Here is a 19606-nt window from a genome sequence, read left to right on the forward strand (position 1 = left end):
TCTATTTTAGATATTATTAAATTCAAAATTAATTGTGAGATAACAAAATGAAAGGATGTGATTGAATAATAGTGTAAAATTTATTTACACCGTCGGTGAATAGAAATTAATCTCTTAATTTTTATCTTTAAATCGGTATGTTGTTTTTTAAGAGGTTCATTTGCTATTTGGCTAAGCAGATGGTTTTGTGCATAGTGGTATTGGATTGACTCGTGAGATGCTCAAGCCAAGAGTATAAACAAGGACCCATAAACAAGCTAAGTGTTTGGTGGGCTGGAACTTCCGGCCTCCTCATGAATGGGCCAAGCAAATGTTAATGGTTCCAGTAGGAGAGCACCTTTGACCAAAAAATAAAAAGTAGGAGAGCACCATTTAGTAGGCTTTTGGCAAGTGTTTGTAGAGATGCTACATGGAGTCATCCATATGTGTGAACTGTCTTTGTTATTAGATCTTTGATTCAGAGAGACCGGAGTGCTCTCTGTCTTCATACTCTTAGGGAGTCCAATATGGTGGCAAATAGCTTAGCTGGTTTATCTGAGTTACTTACCTTTAGAAGTACCTATTGCGAGGTGTAGGATATTATTGTTTCAGGATATGGCAGTGTATATATCTCCCTAAAGTTGTTATAGTTCAGTTTTGGCCTTCATAGTGCTCTCTTGAAAATCGAATTTTCGATCTTTAGGGTTCAAATAACTATTTTAACCACCACAACCGACACTTATTGCATAATGTAAAATGCTTTAATTATATATAAAAGTAATTTTATAAGTTTTTCATAGATTTATTCCCGATGAATTAAGACTTAACAGGGCTAAAAACGCTTGAAGGAACATAAAAGAAACAAACTACAAGCCTCTACGATAAATGGTCAATGCACTATCTAACAAGAATTGAATTGAACAAAAACTAAGAAGCGCCTCAAAAGCAATAAGAGGCACTAACAAATCTAAGACATATGCTTAGCAAATAACTGAATTTGCTTCTCTGAATATGTGACCCTAAATAGTGTGAGAGAAACTAGACAAATTTGACTCACTAACTGCACGCAATGATGAGTATTTACACATTTATATCTCAAAAGACTAACGCTGCAAAAAGAGTATGACTCAATAATAGCCTTTTAGAACTCTTTGATATAGCAATCTTAACCCCAACAAAATTTCCCAAAATTTTACATGAAAAGCTGAACAAGAACCTATAGCTTCTTTGTGAGAGCATAAATGAAGACACTAAAATGGTTCCTTACCACTTCACAGAGGAAGAGAAAGCTCAATCTAAAGTATACTTATTTTTACAAATAAATTTACCAAGAAGCACATAATCCATATCCTTATTTCAAGAATTTTAAAATGTTAACTTTTACCAAAAACATAAATCCCCCCACAATGTGAAATAGTCAACTAAACAAGCTCTTATTTTTGTCATGGTTGCCTTTCTTGATATTAGGTTCATTTTGAATTCAACTACACAAATGCCCTGTTTTTTTGTTTAACATAAAGTAATACCTTGTTGCACACATACATTTAAAAAGTTAAAAACTCAATCATTCAAATAACACAATCAGCTATTAACAAATTAAATTACACATTTCTAATAATTAATCAAGTAAAAATAATCTAGTCAAGCTCAAGTTTCATATTTTTCAACAAGTCAAATTTTAAGCTTGGAAAATTGATTGATTCAAACAAATAAATCAAAACTTGCAAATTCATTTGACAAGTCCAATATAATTTCTAGATGTATTTAGTTATTATTTATCTATTGAAAAGCTGACACTTATATATAAATATTATATTTCAAAATTTTGGTTCTATTTTTATATGGTAACCAACTAAAACATTTTATGATTTTCTTGTGCCATGAATATTTTCCATTTCTATCATTTTCAATAGAAAATCATCTGTATATATTACTCTGTTGTGTTGTGTTGTGGTGTCTCACTCTCACTCTTGTTTCTTGCTTTGTTCTGTGGTCTCTCTCAGTCTCATCTCATCTCCTCCAATGGCAACAACTCAAGGCCAAGTCATTACCTGCAAAGGTGACCACTCTCTTCTTCTTCTTCTTCTTCTTCTTCTCCATTTTCCGTTACTGTATCTGATTGATTAACTAACCCTAACCGTTTTCTCTGATGAAGCTGCGGTGGCCTGGGAACCCAACAAGCCTTTGACCATTGAAGACGTTCAGGTGGCTCCGCCGCAGGCCGGTGAGGTTCGAGTCAAAATCCTCTACACCGCTCTCTGTCACACCGATGCTTACACCTGGAGTGGCAAGGTCTACCCTACCCTTTTCCCTTTCTCTTCCATTTCCCACTTTTTTACCCTTTTCCCAAACAAAAACAAAAAAAAGATCAATTTTTTGTTAAAGTTCTGTTGATTTGCTTTGCAGGATCCAGAAGGTCTCTTCCCTTGTATCCTTGGCCATGAAGCTGCAGGGTATGTATATATAACAATCAATCAATAACAAATTCATTTTTGTAAAAATATGGTGGCATATATACATTGGTGTTGATATGTATTAGAAATGTAGTATAAAATCATTCATGTGTCATTGTGTCCTTTACCGAATGGCTTAAGTTGTTGGGATAATTGGTCAATGATATGATATCAGAGCTTCTATGACCAAGCGATCTAGATTTTGATCCTTGTTACTCCCATTATTCTATAGAAAGTTGATTTTAGGCACATAGTAGGTGGGTTTGTGCACTGTTCATGCTTAAGTGAGCTCTTGCGTGAGAGAGAGTGTTAGAAATATAATATAGAATCATTCATTTGTGATGTGTCATTTACCGAACAACTTGAGTTTTTGGGATCATTAGTTCATGACAATAGGATAATGTTTTTTTTTTGTATTTAAGTTGTTTGGATAATTAGTTCATGACAATAGGATAATGTATTTTTTTGTGGGTATTTGTTTGGTGCAGGGTTGTGGAAAGTGTTGGAGAAGGTGTTACTGAGGTTCAGCCAGGGGATCATGTGATTCCCTGTTACCAGGCTGAGTGTAGGGAATGCAAGTTTTGCAAGTCTGGGAAGACTAACCTGTGTGGCAAGGTTCGCTCTGCCACTGGAGTTGGGGTCATGCTTGAGGATCGTAAGAGCCGGTTCTCTATTAATGGGAAGCCCATCTACCATTTCATGGGAACTTCCACGTTTAGTCAGTACACTGTTGTTCATGATGTTAGCGTGGCTAAGATTGATCCTAAGGCTCCTCTGGAGAAGGTTTGTCTTCTCGGATGTGGGGTTCCAACTGGTAAGCATTAAGCAAGTGTTTATCTTTTTTTTTGGGTGATATGTTAAGAACTGTAGAGGTTTTGCAAGTTATATATGTGGTATAGCTTATCCTTAATGTGCATAGTTTGTCCTCTGTTCAAAGACTATTAATGAATTCATGAAATGTTTTTGGACAATGATTACATTTGCACTTAGAGATGTAGATTGTTGCCTCTTTGCATATACATATATGAACTGAACTCTGTGTTTCTGATCAGAGTTGCAAATTTTGTTCAAGTTATTTAACGGTGATCCTGCATTTTTAATTTGATAGTTTATCGGTTAATATACATCATTAGCATGTCAATTCACAGCTCTTTTTCTTCTTCATGTTTCTTTCTTATTAAAATGTGGACGTTGGCTGTACGCTTTGTATTGTTGAATGAAAAGGCTGGGGGAGGATTTAGTGGACCGAAAGAAACAGTTTTCTTGGTTGCTTTATGAAACCTATTTCTTAATATGTGGTCTTGTATCTTATTCTGTTTTATTTTGTAGGCCTCGGTGCTGTCTGGAACACTGCAAAAGTGGAACCAGGGTCAACTGTTGCAATTTTTGGCCTAGGAACTGTTGGCCTTGCTGTAAGTTTTCTGAAGTCATAACAGTAGATGTTTATGATTTTGCCTAGTTTTGAGCTGCTATTGTGATTCATAATTTATATCTGAACAGGTTGCAGAGGGTGCAAAAACTGCTGGAGCATCCCGGGTTATTGGTGTAGATATTGACAGTAATAAGTTTCAAATAGGTACATTGTGGGCTTGGTTGACCTAAACTGTAGATTATATGTTTAATGTTGTACAATGATTTGCTGCCTTAGTTTTCATTTCTCAGTTATGTTTTTAACTAAAGCTTTTCCATGTATTGGGCTATTAGCTATCACATTGTGTCTGAGTTCTGACAATCAGATGATAATTTTTTGAACATAGACATCTGATAAAGAAAGATGATGATGGCATTTTTAAAGAATTTTTCTGACATGATTATAATACGATCTTAACATTTATGTTCTTGTGATATTATTGATTCATTCCTTTATTGTTTTTCTTTTGTCATAAATGACACTGCTATAGAGTATATAGCCTTCAATACACCTTTCTTCCTGTGAGAATTTTCATGACAGCAGTCACCTTTTTTTCTTATTTATTTACTTTCCTTCTTTTGCTATTTTACATTGCAGCAAAGGACTTTGGAGTCACAGAGTTTGTTAACCCAAAAGATCACGAGAAACCGATTCAGCAGGTCATAGCTGATCTCACCGATGGTGGGGTTGATTATAGCTTTGAGTGCATTGGGAATGTCTCCGTGATGAGATCTGCCTTGGAATGTACCCACAAGGTAAATACTTGTGCTTTCTTATTGGATCTTTTTTTTTTGGATAACTTTATTGGATCATTTTTTCAAATATCACATTGTGGTGTTGGAAATTTCCAGGGCTGGGGGACATCAGTTGTTGTGGGCGTTGCAGCATCAGGGCAGGAAATATCAACTCGCCCTTTCCAGTTGGTAACTGGGCGTGTCTGGAAAGGAACCGCATTTGGTGCCTTCAAGAGCAGGTCACAAGTGCCTTGGCTTGTTGAAAAGTACTTGAAGAAGGTAAAGATTTTTCATTAGTGTTCTATCATCTATAGCATTAACTTATGATGCATAGTTATGACTTTGAGAGTACATTTTTTGCAGGAAATCAAGGTTGATGAGTACATAACACATAATATGACTCTTGAGGAGATCAACCAGGCTTTTGATCTTATGCATGAAGGGAAATGTCTCCGAGTTGTGCTTGCAATGCATGGATAAGGTGATATAGTCCACAACCTTGCAAGTTTCAGATGGAATGTGTGTGTTGGGTTGCTTTTCCATTTTGGGGTGGTTGCAGTTAAATAAATCTTCAGTGGCTATAATATGTAAGATCATATGGTTTATATTATGGATGTGGTTTCTTCCAAATCTTTGTGCAAACTTTTGATCTAGAGGCCTTTGCAATGGATACATAAGCGAGTTATGACTGATATTTTTTTTTTGAAAGTTATGACTGATATTATTGGATGATAGCAAACGTTTTATTTTTTAAATTTTATTCTTTATCTAATTATAAACAAATTTTTTTTTGAAACTTAATTATAAACATTAATTATTCAGTTTTATTTTGTTTTCAGAGATTTATATGAAGTAATATTTTTTCAAAACCGCAGACTTGATTCAAACTATTTTCACAACAGTTGTCAATTGAAATTTCGTTCTGTCATTGTCAAAATTGACACTTTTCTCAGTTGAATGTTATTTTTAAAAAATTTCGTTTGGTACCTAAATTTAGTTATCGGTTTAGGTATGGAATATGGATTTATTTTACAAATGAACTGGTACTTACGTCAACTCAATGTTACCTGGTCCATGTTGATTATTCCAAACTTATATTTGAGCAGCCCTACGTGAGCTAACTTACTATCAAACCTCATATTCTACCTCCTATGTTCTTCTTTTTCTTTAATTGACCACCACCTACCACCCTCCTCTCTACCATCATCACCTTGATTCTTCCACGGTTCTTATTTTACTAATACCTTTTATTTTTTTCTTCTTTTATCTCCTCTTCTTTCAACCCCTCTTCCTTTTAGCCTCTTAGTTGTATGTTATGGTTTGTATTGTTTTATCCTTAGCCTTATGACATTACGGATTTGGCCGCCCTAGTGGCTTTCATCTAATTACCACTGACAAAAAAGTAGTGGTTATTTTGATGGTTTTTTTTTTTTTCAATCGTCATTTGTAAAGTTACATAGACAGTCAAACATCACTTAGATAAATGGGAAAACTCATAGAAGCAATACTACGATATTTCAATATTAGCACTACATATATCACATGTTTGCTCACAAATCCATAGTAAACGCAACAAGCAGAAAACAACAAAAAATAAAACGTGGTTGACGGTGCAGTGCAGGAAGGAGCTGTGTTGTAAAATTTGTAATAATTTTGCTTATATTTCATTAGTGTTTTTACTTTTTAAGATACTGATACGCAAAATACATTTGAAAATAACAATACTGACCATTCAACACATCACACTTCACCTAGAATTGTTTCACTTTTATTTCAACCACTTAGATATAACCATAAAAATTAGCTCGTAAGGACTAAAACAAATCTCACTATAAAAACTTATTTAAATAAAAGTAAAATTAAAAGACCATATAGGCAGCAATGTCATAGTAAAAACAAAGGGAACAAAGAACTGAATGATATTAAACTATAGAGGGAGGGAAATTAGTCAGTACTCACAATCAGTCAATTACAAAACATGAGCATCTAAACCCAAGAACATAGCCCTCAATAAAAAAAATAGGGACAATAATTCTTTCCTTTGGGTTAGCAGCAGTGTTAGTAGTGTGTTTGAATTGGTAGTGACGCACAATCCAAAGCACTGTAACTTCATCCGAGAATTGCTTATGGGGATTTCCACAACAGAACCAAGCACACTATTAGTATATCAACATTTGCAATCAATTACTATCAACATGTACAATTTTTTGATCCACATAACAACTCTTCATTTGTCATTCCAAACATTGGATTCTCGGATTCGCAAAATTTCATCTGTACTGAAAGGGTTCACACCAATGACATCATGCACTATATCTTCCTCAGTCTCAACAGTCATGTCTTACAGAACACCCTTTGGTCCTAAAATAAGGCGACAACGAACTATGACTCGCCACTCTCAAAGCTTGATAGACGAGTGTCTGATAAAACAGTGAAGAGTTGTGTATCTACAAATAGCTGCAAAACCAATGACTCAAATCATAATCAATAGCTTTCAAAAGAAGCCATTAAAAAGCTTCTCGGTCTCACTAGGAACTATGTTGCTTCAGCATAAAAATGAAAACAAAAATTAAAGGTTTTTTATTTGAAAATGCTTTTTTTTCTTCACCCTTAATTGAAATGTTAAATATACACCAGTCAGATTTTATTTTTAAAAGATGGCAACATGTGCAAGTATTTGTAACAATCATTTCAAAGATCATGTAAAATGAAAATTTTCTATGATTTTTCTTTAAAAGAAGAAAATGATGTTACCTTAATGAATGGTTGGTCCCTAATAGGAAAGGAATCGATGAAGCTATCTTTAAGAAGTAAAGAAACCTGAAAAATAGTCCTGGGTGAGTTAGAAAAAGGTGGACAAACTACTTATTTATTTGAGAATTTTCAGGATTACAAAGAATAAGCAATGATTTAGTTATGTTACCCTGTCATTGTTTGATTGTACACTAGTTATTGTATGAAATTTCAGTTCAGAACAAAGTGACTCCAGATAATGCCACATGATATTCAGAAACTGAGTTGCAGCTTCAGCCTGCAAACAAGTAGTCAAGTACAACTTAGCAAGTGCCACTGGTAAAAGATGCATCAGAGGCTAGAAGCAGAAAAACTGTGCTGGTTTGTGATGCATGAATTATCCATAGATTAAATAATAATTTTTTCCCAAAATTGAGAGAGGGAGGGAGAGAGAGAGAGAGAGAGAAGCATTTAAGTATGGGAATTAAAAAACCTGTACTTCGTTGCACCTATGTATTGGATGCTTTTGAGCAATTGAACTTTCCCTTGAAAGTTTGGCATGAATTGGTCCTAATTGAGAGACAAGCTCTTTATACTGTGGAAGTCTTGGCAAATGACACATTTTAACCTACATAAAGAGAAAAACAAAAGCATGAAATGGAACAGAAATATGAAAGAAAAGTTCAACATTATGTTGTCCCCTTGTTAATAAGCTTGTTCAAGAATTTGCTTGTTCAAATATGCAGTCTATATATATGTGTGTGTGTGTATATTCAAGCCCAAATTTTGGAACATAGAGAGCTTAAGATATTTCAAAATAACTAAAGTGTACCAAGCTTCCAAATTCCAATAGACTCCCCACAAATCTCATGGAATATGATAGAACCCATAAAATATGGATGTATTATTAGGCAGAAAACACAGATAACCATCCCTCACTAACTCCCTCTTACTTATAGGCAACAAGCTTTATTAAACTTCTAAGTAACCCTTTAACTCACTAACAAACCCCTAACACTTGTTAACTAAGCTATTAGCCGTGAGTACCCATCAGAATACCATATTGATGTTATATTTAAAAAGTCATTACAAACCTGATTCTTCTGTACATTAACATGAACAAGATTGGAAGTCTTCATATTCCAATCATCTGGTAAATGCTGTATGCCAACCTGCAAGAATATTAGGAAATTGGATAAACAATGAGACCATTATTAAAATTTCTAAAAACATGTGTTGTCAGCAAAATAAATAAATAAATGTCCACCAAACATAGAACCAAGATGGTAAAATATTGCAGCTCAAAGTTGTAATCCATGCATGAACAGTTTACTAACATGACCGTTTTCCTTCTCTCTCTCTCTCTCTCTCTCTCTCTCTCTCTCTCGCTCTCTCTCTCTCTCTCCACTCCGATTTTTGTCTCATTTTTTTCCCTTCAAATTTCAGAAAAGATCTGGAGGAAGACAAGACATAAGCATTATAAACACAACATAGTAGAGCAGGGTATCATTCTCGCATATTGAAATCAAAGTTGCATAGTAATAATAAATTACTAATCCTCAATGTGTGCATAAGTATTATCAGTTCAAATTGAAACTGAAAGACACGCATCTTTAAAACAACATACAAGAGAGAAGCTAGCAACACATTCTTTCCAAAACACATGTAAGAATAGGGAGTGAAAACCATATAATTTAATGGCCCTACTTGAATTTAATCCTACAACAAGGAGTGTCAAAGATTCCTGAATAAAATAAAAACTTGGGATCACTGAAATTGAAAGTACCTAGTTTTAACCTCTATACAAAAGTGCAACCGGATGTCTATGATGAAAAGCATCAATTTTGAGAATAAACCAGTCCAAATCATATGAAACAAATAGCTCAAAACAAAAACCTAGAAAGTCAATTATTCCCCCTAGCAAAGGAGAATGTTATGAATGAATCTAGTATGAATAATATTCGGCGAAACAAATAAATCAAAAAGCAATGATAAACACTAAACTAAAGTAGTAGTCCACAAAACAAATATGACATCTTTTGTAAAGCGTCAAAAGGAAACTCACAATATATGGAACTGGGGCATCAAGAAAATCAATCATTTTCCCAGGTAAAACCTGAAAAGCAAGGCTTACTTATCGTTAGACTTAGATGACAATGCCACAAGAAAAAAATGAAACTAGGTGTTGTTGGATCCACTGACTCACCGGGAGCAGTAAACTCTGCCATTGAAATGGACGAATCATGGGAACAAGAGAAAGCACTGTGGCAGACAGAACACCCTGCATTGTGTAAAAAAATTCCAGAATGAAAGGCAGGTTATGATACCACTCTAGTAATCCAAATTACAACATCAACAACTATGTATTTAACATAAAACATTGTAATGCAAATCAATGACAATCAAGTAGTTTGATTGTCTCAAAGACTTACCAGATTTGGGCACACTATTACCACCTGTTTCTCCAACAAAACTCCTGTAACTAATGCCAGCACCTGCCAGTACAAGAACTAGAATAAATTAACAGCAAAACAACATGAAAATCAAGCACGAGAGAAGAGAAAAATCAATCTCAAAATAAATAAAACAGTAAAAATAGAAATTAATGAGAAAAATATTTAGAAGATTTCTGCAGCCCGGAAATGATGTCTAAGAACAGTATCTACAAACATTAACATTGTTGAACTTCAAATGGATATGTGCTTACACTATCAAGGGACAGAACTCGACACGTAGTTGCGGTCGTCCATACTGATAATGCAAGGGTTTCCTCAGCAGCTGCCAACTTCGAATTGACCTTTTACCAAGTACAATTGTAAAAAATGCACAAGTTTGTGGACAAATATAGCGTTAAAAATCACTTAAGAATTACCTGAGCCGATTCAGAGCAATTAAAACAATTTTCTTCAAAGCCAAGAGCAGCAACAGAATGTCGTATATACTGAATAGCTTGTAGATGTTCAAGAGGGTGAAAAACAAACTCACTCCCTCGAGGTGGAATAGGTTGAGCATGATATCGACACACTATCTGTAGCAAATCATTCTTATTCTCCTATCAGTGCCATTCACAACAAAGAAAAGATGTTAAATTCTAATCAAACATCATCCTAAGATTAACCAATGCAAAACAAACAGGCAACCTTTTTACACTAACCATAGCCCATTCCATTAAGTAATCATCTCCGTAATCTCTTTCGTTGTTTGAAAAAGGATCATCCTCATCTTCAGATACCATGCTTCTAACTGGACTGCCAATAAAAACAATTGATATTAAAATTGAATTGAAACTAAAAGATAAATGTAACAAAGAAGAAAAACACAAATGAACCATTTATATCTAAAAAATCTATGCACCATAAAAAGGATGTTCAAACGAGGAGACAAACTATTGCCATAAGCATATCTCAGCACAATAAATTAAAGAAAAGTTGTCATACAAGTATATCAAAAGTAAAATTGAAACATAATATCATAATTAGAAATCTACCACCTGAAAAGAGACTCAGAACTTGCAAGACGCTCCAAGACACGACTCCTAGAAGATTGAGGTGTTCCAACAATGGGAGAAACTGGGCCACCTTCACAATTTCCATGCACTCTTTCCATAGTCTCCTGAATTTCTGGCGCCTCAAAATCATCATTACTATGATCCTGCAGATTATTTCTGCCATCCTTATCTGTGTCTCTAAACTGATAGAAATCAGAAGCATCGCTGGCAGCCACACTTGCAGGAGATTGACAGTGAGAATCCCATATTTTGGGTGATAACTGTGTGATTTCATCATCAGATAGAAGCCCAGCAGCAGCGGCAGTAATGACTGCTGCACCATCAAGAGGAATTGCACAAGACATCCAGTCACTAAATGACTGCCTATCTGGGGAGTTAGCATTTGAACTCATTTGATCATCCAGTTTGGGTGATGGTGGAAGGCAACTAGTGAGAGAAATCTCATTTATAAACTCAGTTATCCGATTCAAACGCTCCTGTGCAATAAGACTGCAACCAAGTAAGAAACAATGAATTCTATTGACTGGAAAAAGGTGACTAAGTACATGTCAATAAGCCAGTAATAATGCTAACCTATTTAACATCTCAAAGTGTAACTCGAAGAAGGGAACTCTAGTTAGAAGACAGTAACATCGAGGTGCAGAAACCATAAAACGGCTGGAAACCAGAGAATGAGGAGATGATATGCCTAAGATACCAGGGGGCCTCTGAACTATTTCAGGAACATGTAAGCAAACTCCATAAAGTGTTGTATTGTCTACTGCCTGATCAAGGTACACATAATGTGTTTTAGCAATCACTGATATTAAGTGTCCAACATAAGCACATGTTACAGATACTATTTTTAAGTGTCTGTTTTTCCATGCTAACCATATCAAGCTAACAGTCTAAAGTTGAGAAGATGCCAATATAGAAATTACCTTGAGTGTGAAGACAAATGATAGATCGTCTCTTCCTAAATGCTCCTATAGAGGATAAACAAAAGAAAAAATGTTATCTTTGGTGTCAAAGGTGGTGAGCACTCGTTGGAAGGTTATAAAACAAGAATTTCATTGACCAATGCTACTTTTCAAAAAAAATGAAATATCATGAAACATAAATCTTGTATGCATGCCTTGTTACTTAAGCCTATAATAAATTACGCTTATGTAGGATGAACTCATTATCATCTCCAACAGTATATTTGACAAATCAAAGATGATGAATTGCTTTAACAAGGAAGTTAAAGAGAAAATTAACCGCTTTCTCAAAGATAAACCGAGATTGATATGGCATACCTGTCCATAGACAAGTTCGTTTAGTTCACTGAAAGATGGAGTCCTCTCCAGCAACCATGCCTGTAAACCAACATTCAACAAATGAAACAGTTGGTGGGGAAAGTAGCATTTGATTTCATAACTTAATTCTACCAAATATAAAAGATGGCAAAACAAATAACAAATTAAGGGCAACAATATCAGCCAATCCAACCACAACCTATGAATGCAAGTCAGTATGGAACAGAAGATTTCTCTAGATTCCACCTATTTCTATTCCTGATCCAGAGTGACATAGATAATGTTTGTGGGAGCCATCCACTTATCACATAGTTAATATCAGAACAAATTGTATTTTAAATTCAGAAATCCTTTTATCTAAATCTATATATAATCTCCTCTTTTCCCTAATAGGTTGTTGTGAATGTATTCTATAGAAACACAATTACTTTGTATATGTTCCATGAATGAAAAATATCTTTCAGCTTACTGTTTTTTTGTTCATAATTCATATGCTGCACTGTGATGATAAAAAGATCATCCAACCCCAGGACAAATCAAACATTTCACACTACATATCAAAGAAGGGGCAAGAGTGCAAGCGGAGAGGACTGATTTAGTACCTCCAAATGCAAACAATGGAAAACTATACCAGACATATTATAAGGTAGCATTTAACAGAAAAAAGAAATTCACAGACCGGATTAAGTACAAATAGAGTGTCAAACGGACCTTAACACCTTCAGGAAAGCAAAAGGAGGCTAAATCCTTCATACGCACTGTTAGCCTCTTTGTAGGTGGATATTTGAACAAAATCTGCAGGTTCACAAAATGATATTATCTGCAAAGAACCTATTGTTCATAGCAATAGACTAAATTGTAAACATAAATAGGGAAGAATAGGTTACTGTCATGAACCAATTATTCCAAAAGCTTAAGCTGTTAGTAAATGACACACGAATGGTTTTATATTATACTTATAACATGCCTCCTCACACAAGAACACACTTGGGCTAGAAACGTCGACAATGCACAGACTCACCTACCATGTGCTGAAATTTAACTTTATTGGAATATATGGGAGCGGCAACAAGGACCGAACTCTAGACCACTTGGTCATAGAGGCTATGATACCCTGTCATGAACCAACTATCCCAAAATCTTAACTTGTTGGCTAAAGGACACACGAATGGTTTTATATTATACTTCTAACAGTTACAGTTTGTAAGCTAAGAAATTTTGTGGAGTTAATATTAAAAATACCTAAGAGAACCAGACACCAGATATGTATAATGCCAATTAATATTTCTTATTCTTTGTTTCCTTCTATTTACTCTGCTTTGGAGGATATCGTATCTTCCCTAGTTGTACTTTCTTCTTGTTCTCTCTAACAAAAAAAATTTCCCTCTCAGATATATGTATGAAAAAGACTGATATGTAATAAACCTGAGGTTCCAAAGTTGGTTCTGCTGGCTTCTGTTGCTGCAACATTTTCAAATCTGGAAATTCACATCTTTCCTTTTCCCACTTCTTCCTTCTTGCAAATGCATCCTCCACGACTTCCAAATTAGCATCTGGATGCAGCCCCACAATCACAAAATGTTCAAACAGCGAGGTTGGCTCCTTATAATTTACAGAATCCTACAGTAATATTCACAGTGACTTGCTTCAACAGACTGATAAGTTTACATTTCTGACAAGCATATCTAAGGGACACTAATCACCTCCTAATAGCTAGTGCAATAATGCCTTAATATTCCAAATCCACAAGAAGCACCTTCTAACACGTTACTCAAATACTAGCATGCAATGTTAACCATATGAGTCTAAGAACAACTTGAGCAATCAAAATCATCAACACTCATAGTACTATTTGAGGAAGGAAAATGATTTCTTCTTTGCGGTGAAACATGCATAGTACTATGCTAGTGGACATGATTGACTACAAATTAAGAAATATTGCACATGAAGGGATTCTAGAAATGGAATACCATAGATTTGGGATGAAGCTGATACCACTGACGTTTCTGATTTGCCATGACCTCAGGATTAAAATTTGGCAGGGAATTTTCATCGCGGGATCTGCCACTCCACCGCCAGGCCTTTTGCACGTGACACTTCAACTTCTGAAAGCTACTACTACGTTGAAATCCTTTAGTAACAAGTTCACTTTGACAGCGTCTATGAGCACCAGGCCCCATTTGTGGCATGCTTGACCCAACACCATCACCGCCGCCGCCACCACTGGAGTACATATTCTGCCATGCTTCCCCAGCAACTCTGAATGCTCCCTCAGATAACTGATGCAGAACCCACATCGGCGACGAGGGCCTCTCCTCATTAGGTTCGGCCTCTTCTTTTGTGTCCATATTTATATACACCTAGCTCATGCTCCCAAGTTTCACTTCAACATTCAAAGGCAGCCTCAAAATTACAACACCATAACATACCATTCCACTGAATTTTATAATTCTACCACATAATAATTTGAAATGAGGATACCCTATCAATTATTCCAAAGGTCCTAACTTTCTCACACATAACTGAACCCCAATGAACGTTTGATAAAATTCAATGATGAGATAATCTTATGATTCTTCTGGGGTGGTAGATTCTGTTATATTTTTCCTCTTTCCTTTTCAAAAATTCAAACTTTTCCACCAGAATAATAATGGGCACCAACCTGTTTCTGAATTCTGAAACGAAGAATAATAATAATTGCCAATTCTGCTATTAATGGCAGCAAAACCGTGCAAAGAATGAAAGAGGCGAATCAAACAATTTACACCGCCAACAATGAGCAACGTATGTTACTTGTAACGGAAACAAGAGTCAATAAATGCAGGGAAATTGACAAGCATGCAACATGGCAGGCGTTGTGATGATGGGAAGAAAACCAGAAGGAACAAAATGTACCTCTTTTTTGGTGGTTCCTAAGGCTTCTTGACAGGACAGAGCGAGAGGAGGGGGAGTAGAGAGAGAGATGCTAAATATAGAGGTGGAAGAGGGAAGAAGGAGATGGTTATTTTGGTTGTCATAGGTGAGAGGGGGAATGAACCTGTGAATATGAAAGTTTGAATAAAAACAAAGGAAAATGAGACACGCTTGGGGGATTTGGGTTTGACACCCCACCCTTTAGGCTACGCGCCCCAGCATTTTTTTTTATTCCAAAACTACCCATCGGTAAATGATTTGCCGATGTCAAAATAACAATCGGTAAATGATTTACCGTTATTGTTCCTCAGTATGAACACCTTTATCCCATTACCCAGAACACGAAGAACAATATCGGTTAATCATTAACCGATTCTTATATTGATATCGGTATATCATTTACCGATTGGTAATCTGGCAGTTTGATCACCTTTTCACCATTACTCCTCCCTCCACCAACCCCTCCACCATTACTCCTCCCTCCAACAACCCCCCACCAGCCCCCCATAACTCGCCCAAACTACCTTATTCTACCATTACTCCACTCCTCCCTCACATTTCACCTTCCCACCACCACCACCATCTCCACATTTCCACCACCACCACCACCAACACCACCACCACCAAGGGAAAGCTTTTAACTTCTGGTAAGTGGTGTTAGCTTTGGTACTTTATTTATAGTTAGTTTAAGTAGTTAGTTGTTAGTTTAAGTAGTTAGTTTAGTTAGTTAAGTTGGTAATTTAGGCTGCTGAATCGTGAATCGAATCGGTAAATGAATTGCCGTTAATGTATCGGATTATGATTTACCGTTATTATACCGGAATTTGATTTACCGTTATAGGGTCGGTTATTGATTTACCGTTTTTGTTCCAGGGATGACAGAGTCCTTTTTCTTTGGTGAATCACAATTGATACATGCTGCTGGATTGGAAAATGATAATCCAGAGGAGCAACCATCACTAGCTGAACCTCCGATTATATCTATAGATGTCTCTCATTTGTATCATACTGATCATGTACTCATTGCACAAATTTTTGCATGCTTTGTTTGCTTTGTTTATGCCTTGTTTTATGCCTTATGCCTTGTTTATCCTGAAACAGCGTTTCCCTTTGAAAGATGATCTTATGAAATGGGTTCGCGACATTTCTATGGCAAATAATTTTGTTTTGGTGACAACAAAGTCTGATAGTGGTGCGAAGGGAAGAAAAGAATATGTCATTCTGGGGTGTGAGAAGCATGGTGCGTATATTCCCTACAGAGAACCGGATCTTGTTGAAGGAACGTCAACACAAAAGACAGGTTGTCCTTTTAGGCTAAAAGGACGACGTACGAAAGATGATAAAGGTTGGTGGTTGAAGGTGATGGACGGTAGACACATCCATCTCGCAGCTGAGTCACTAGTTGGCCACAATTACGCTGGTAGACTGAATAGTGAGGCGAAGGAGGACGTGATAAATCAGGCTAAGACTTGGGTTCCACCTAGAAAGATGTTGGCGTCCTTGAAGGAAAAAGATCCTTCAAACTTGACTACCATCCAACAAATTTATGGTGTTTGCAAGCGGTTCAGACAATCCGTTCGTGGGTCACTGACAGAGATACAATACTTGCTGAAGAAGTTGGACGGTGAGAAGTATGTTCACTTCGAACGAAATGAACCCGGATCGGAAGTTATTAGAGATATATTTTGGGCTCATCCGAATGCCGTCAAACTTTTCAACACATTCCCATATGTAGTGATCATGGATTGCACATACAAGACCAGCAAATACAAACTACCCTTGCTCGAGATTGTTGGCCTGACCTCCACGGATAAAACATACTCAATAGCATTCTATTACATTGGCAGTGAGACCACAGAGGACTACATTTGGGCATTGGAGTGTATGAAGTCTCTGATTTCCGACCAATCCAGGTTGCCTAGAGTGATTGTGACGGACAGAGATCTTGCTTTATTGAGTGCTGCTTCACAAAGCCTTCCCACCACCACCCATTTACTATGCTTGTGGCACATCAACAAGTGTGTTTTGGCAAAGTGCAAAGAGTATGTTGGCACGGATGATTTTGCTCAAGAGGTTATGGACAAGTGGGCCGAATTGGTAGATGCTCCAACAGTTCCAGAATTTGAAGCTCATTGGATTGAATTGTTTAACATGTGCAAGCATAAACACAAGTTGAAATTTGCCACTTATTGTTCTACTACATGGTTGGTCCACAAGCAGAAATTTGCCAAGGCATGGACAAATCATGTGATGCATTTTGGAACAACAACAAGTAACAGGTACAAAAATTATGTTATGACTTGTTATATGTATTTCATTTCATAGATTATTACAATATTAATTCTTACATGTGCGTTGTTGGTTTGCAGGGCTGAAGGTGCACATGCCAGCTTGAAGTTGATGTTGCGGAACAGTAAGGGTGACCCGGCCACATCATGGGATGCGTCGCATAGTTTGACCACCAATCGCCACACTGAGATAGTAGCATCGTTTGAGCGCAGTATGAATAAAATTGATCACCTTTTCAAGACCCCTTTCTACACAAATATTAGGGGATTTGTGTCAATCAAATGCCTGAAACTCATTGATGCTGAACTGACAAGAATGCGAGCCTGCGGCGGCAGATGCGATTGCTTATTGAGAGAGACTCATGGACTACCTTGCGGTTGTCAACTTGCAGGTTACCGGTCAACCACTCTCCTCTCAACTACTTCCAATTATTTATATTTGTGATTCAATGTAACATGTCTGTGAACTTGCAGATTATGAGAGGATTCCGTACGAGGCCATTCATCCATTCTGGAAGAGCCTAAGTTGGGAGCATGTACCTGTTGCAGATACTGGCAGCTCAGATATTTGCGGACTAAACCATGGAGAGATGCACCCAGAAGTTGAGGCACTGACACGTTATTTCCATTCTTTGGATACTGGAGGGCAGAGTATGGTAAGGAGGAAGCTTCAAGCGATATATTGTCCTGAAAGGAGTACACTATGTACTCCTGAGCTTCGGATAAAGTCCAACCGCACTCCTAAGTTGAAAGAGAGCAAACAACCCAAGGGTCGAGCAATAGGATCCTTGACTCGTGATCCTTCAGCGTTTGAACTTACAGACAAGAAGATTAAAAAGGAAAAGAAGTCTTCACAACCAGCAAAGAGGAAGAAGCGTGTGAAGAAGTCTGATACAAGCCATTTCATGTGTAACTTTCCAGCCTTTCTCCATCCATATATTGGCACAATTACAGATGTTGAGGATGATGGTAACTGTGGCTATAGATCCATTGCTGCATTAATGGGGCATTCCGCCGGTCAGGACGGTTGGCCTTAGGTTAGGGCTACATTGATACAAGAACTTGAGACCAATGTGGTAATGTATAATAGGATGTGGGGCACAGATGTTGTTTATGGCTTACATAATCGTCTCACTCTTCCTATTGGTGACCCGGCCACCCCTGACAAATGGTTTCAACTGCCAGAGATGGGATACCTTGTTGCCACAAAGTACCAATTGGTTCTCGTATCCTTATCCTCTATGGGTTGTAACACATACTTTCCACTGATAGGAGCCGGCCCACGAGATGAGCATTCTGTTATAGCTATTGGACATGTGATAAATCACTGGGTACAGGTATATTTTGACCAAATACACTAATATTTTAGTTGCCTACTAGCTTGTCGATTAATTTTTGTATGTGGAAGTTATCTAATTTTATGGTTATTCTCTAAAATGCAGCTCCAATTAACTCCTGGACATCCTATGTCGACTATTGCTCCCCAGTGGGAATGACACAGTGATCTTGCCTCCAAATACTGGCGCAACCTATATGGTCCACGTTTAGGCATGTATGATGCACAATTCCAAGCTTGGCTTGGTGCTTTTAGTGGTCATGCGGACTATGTGGACATCACCACAGATTGAATGTTCTTGTATTGTATAATATTAATTTGTAAACTCTCTGTAATTTGGTAGAATGTGGCCCTTATCACAGGTTGTTGTTAATGATGAACATCTAGACATCATCGTAGATTGGCAGGTTCATGCGTGTACTTTTGGTAATGTTAATTTGATGCACTTTTGGTAATGTTAATTTGATGCACTTTTGGTAATGTTAATTTGATGTACTCTTGTCATTTTCATTTTCATTACCCTCCACCACCAACCCTGACATTACTCTTGTCATTTTCATTTTCATTACTCTTGCGGACCCCATGACTTCATCGATATCACAGAGGAATAATTTTGTTTTCGGTGTTGCTTATGTTTAATTTGGTTGTGTAACCGTTTAACTTATTGTCATGGATTACTACATGCTTTGAATTATTTATATGTTGTCGTTGTTTCTGTTTTTTTCATTATAAGAGTCATAATATTAAGACTAAAAATATAACACATGTAAATAAAACGAGGCAAGAGTCATAACATAACATAAAAAGTCCTAACATATACATAATAATGGATCCCACATAACAAGTGTAATAAAATCACTCTCCCCGACCCCGCCCCCTGCGACCTCTGGGTCCACGAGCTCGACCTCCACGAACACCCTCTCCAGGATCACCCTCTCCACGAGCTCTGCCTCCACGAGCTCCGCCTCCACGGG

The 19606-nt window shown here is 36.8% G+C and overlaps 4 protein-coding genes across 6 annotated transcripts; 3 read left to right on the forward strand and 1 right to left on the reverse strand.

Moving 5' to 3' along the window:
- Positions 1–1877: 1877 nt before the first annotated feature.
- Positions 1878–5269, forward strand: LOC130730476 (alcohol dehydrogenase class-3-like). Its single transcript, XM_057582492.1, has 9 exons — positions 1878–2038; positions 2135–2271; positions 2386–2432; positions 2921–3246; positions 3762–3844; positions 3933–4008; positions 4441–4598; positions 4695–4856; positions 4941–5269. The coding sequence occupies exons 1-9, from the start codon at positions 2002–2004 to the stop codon at positions 5055–5057; spliced, it is 1143 nt and encodes a 380-aa protein (XP_057438475.1). The 5' UTR covers positions 1878–2001; the 3' UTR covers positions 5058–5269.
- Positions 5270–6480: 1211 nt separating this feature from the next.
- LOC130730467 (uncharacterized) lies at positions 6481–15117 on the reverse strand. Of its 3 annotated transcripts, none has more exons than XM_057582483.1 (18): positions 14066–15117; positions 13521–13715; positions 12807–12890; positions 12096–12155; positions 11739–11783; positions 11392–11582; positions 10801–11307; positions 10465–10558; positions 10183–10362; positions 10018–10107; positions 9743–9805; positions 9517–9591; positions 9376–9426; positions 8405–8482; positions 7810–7938; positions 7501–7608; positions 7332–7397; positions 6481–7034 (listed from the first exon to the last, which is right to left on the reverse strand). In XM_057582483.1, exons 1-18 carry the CDS (start codon positions 14441–14443, stop codon positions 6960–6962), a joined length of 2469 nt encoding a protein of 822 aa, XP_057438466.1. In that variant the 5' UTR covers positions 14444–15117; the 3' UTR covers positions 6481–6959. The 3 variants fall into 3 exon arrangements, 2 of the variants coding, with proteins under 2 accessions (XP_057438466.1, XP_057438464.1); XM_057582481.1 differs by having other exon boundaries at positions 7804–7938; positions 14066–15116; XR_009016356.1 differs by lacking the exon at positions 6481–7034 and having other exon boundaries at positions 7820–7938.
- Positions 15118–15230: 113 nt separating this feature from the next.
- On the forward strand, positions 15231–18333 carry LOC130724721 (uncharacterized). Its single transcript, XM_057576014.1, has 4 exons — positions 15231–17287; positions 17378–17688; positions 17771–18143; positions 18282–18333. The coding sequence occupies exons 1-4, from the start codon at positions 15996–15998 to the stop codon at positions 18331–18333; spliced, it is 2028 nt and encodes a 675-aa protein (XP_057431997.1). The 5' UTR covers positions 15231–15995.
- A 12-nt stretch (positions 18334–18345) lies between these two features.
- LOC130730480 (uncharacterized) lies at positions 18346–18977 on the forward strand. The gene is made up of 2 exons (XM_057582498.1): positions 18346–18633; positions 18739–18977. Exons 1-2 carry the CDS (start codon positions 18376–18378, stop codon positions 18790–18792), a joined length of 312 nt encoding a protein of 103 aa, XP_057438481.1. The 5' UTR covers positions 18346–18375; the 3' UTR covers positions 18793–18977.
- Positions 18978–19606: the final 629 nt, after the last annotated feature.

Source organism: Lotus japonicus, chromosome 1 (assembly GCF_012489685.1).
Source record: "Lotus japonicus ecotype B-129 chromosome 1, LjGifu_v1.2".
In the NCBI taxonomy this organism is placed as follows: Eukaryota; Viridiplantae; Streptophyta; class Magnoliopsida; order Fabales; family Fabaceae; genus Lotus; species Lotus japonicus.

Bases quoted from the DNA above. Each gene is read 5' to 3' on its own strand.
- LOC130724721 (XM_057576014.1), top strand. From the start codon at position 15,996: ATGTCTCTCATTTGTATCATACTGATCATGTACTCATTGCACAAATTT. The intron at 17,689-17,770 runs GTTACCGGTCAA...GTGAACTTGCAG, and splicing joins TTGCGGTTGTCAACTTGCAG to ATTATGAGAGGATTCCGTAC. The intron at 18,144-18,281 runs GTCTTCACAACC...CTGTGGCTATAG, and splicing joins AAGATTAAAAAGGAAAAGAA to ATCCATTGCTGCATTAATGG.
- LOC130730476 (XM_057582492.1), top strand. From the start codon at position 2,002: ATGGCAACAACTCAAGGCCAAGTCATTACCTGCAAAG. The intron at 2,039-2,134 runs GTGACCACTCTC...TCTCTGATGAAG, and splicing joins CCAAGTCATTACCTGCAAAG to CTGCGGTGGCCTGGGAACCC. The intron at 2,272-2,385 runs GTCTACCCTACC...TTTGCTTTGCAG, and splicing joins CTTACACCTGGAGTGGCAAG to GATCCAGAAGGTCTCTTCCC.
- LOC130730467 (XM_057582481.1), bottom strand. From the start codon at position 14,443: ATGGACACAAAAGAAGAGGCCGAACCTAATGAGGAGAGGCCCTCGTCG. The intron at 12,891-13,520 runs GTTTATTACATA...GTGAACCTGCAG, and splicing joins AACCAACTTTGGAACCTCAG to ATTTTGTTCAAATATCCACC. The intron at 7,035-7,331 runs GTAACATCATTT...TTGGTTTTGCAG, and splicing joins GGGACCAACCATTCATTAAG to CTATTTGTAGATACACAACT.
- LOC130730480 (XM_057582498.1), top strand. From the start codon at position 18,376: ATGTATAATAGGATGTGGGGCACAGATGTTGTTTATGGCTTACATAAT. The intron at 18,634-18,738 runs GTATATTTTGAC...TCTAAAATGCAG, and splicing joins TGATAAATCACTGGGTACAG to CTCCAATTAACTCCTGGACA.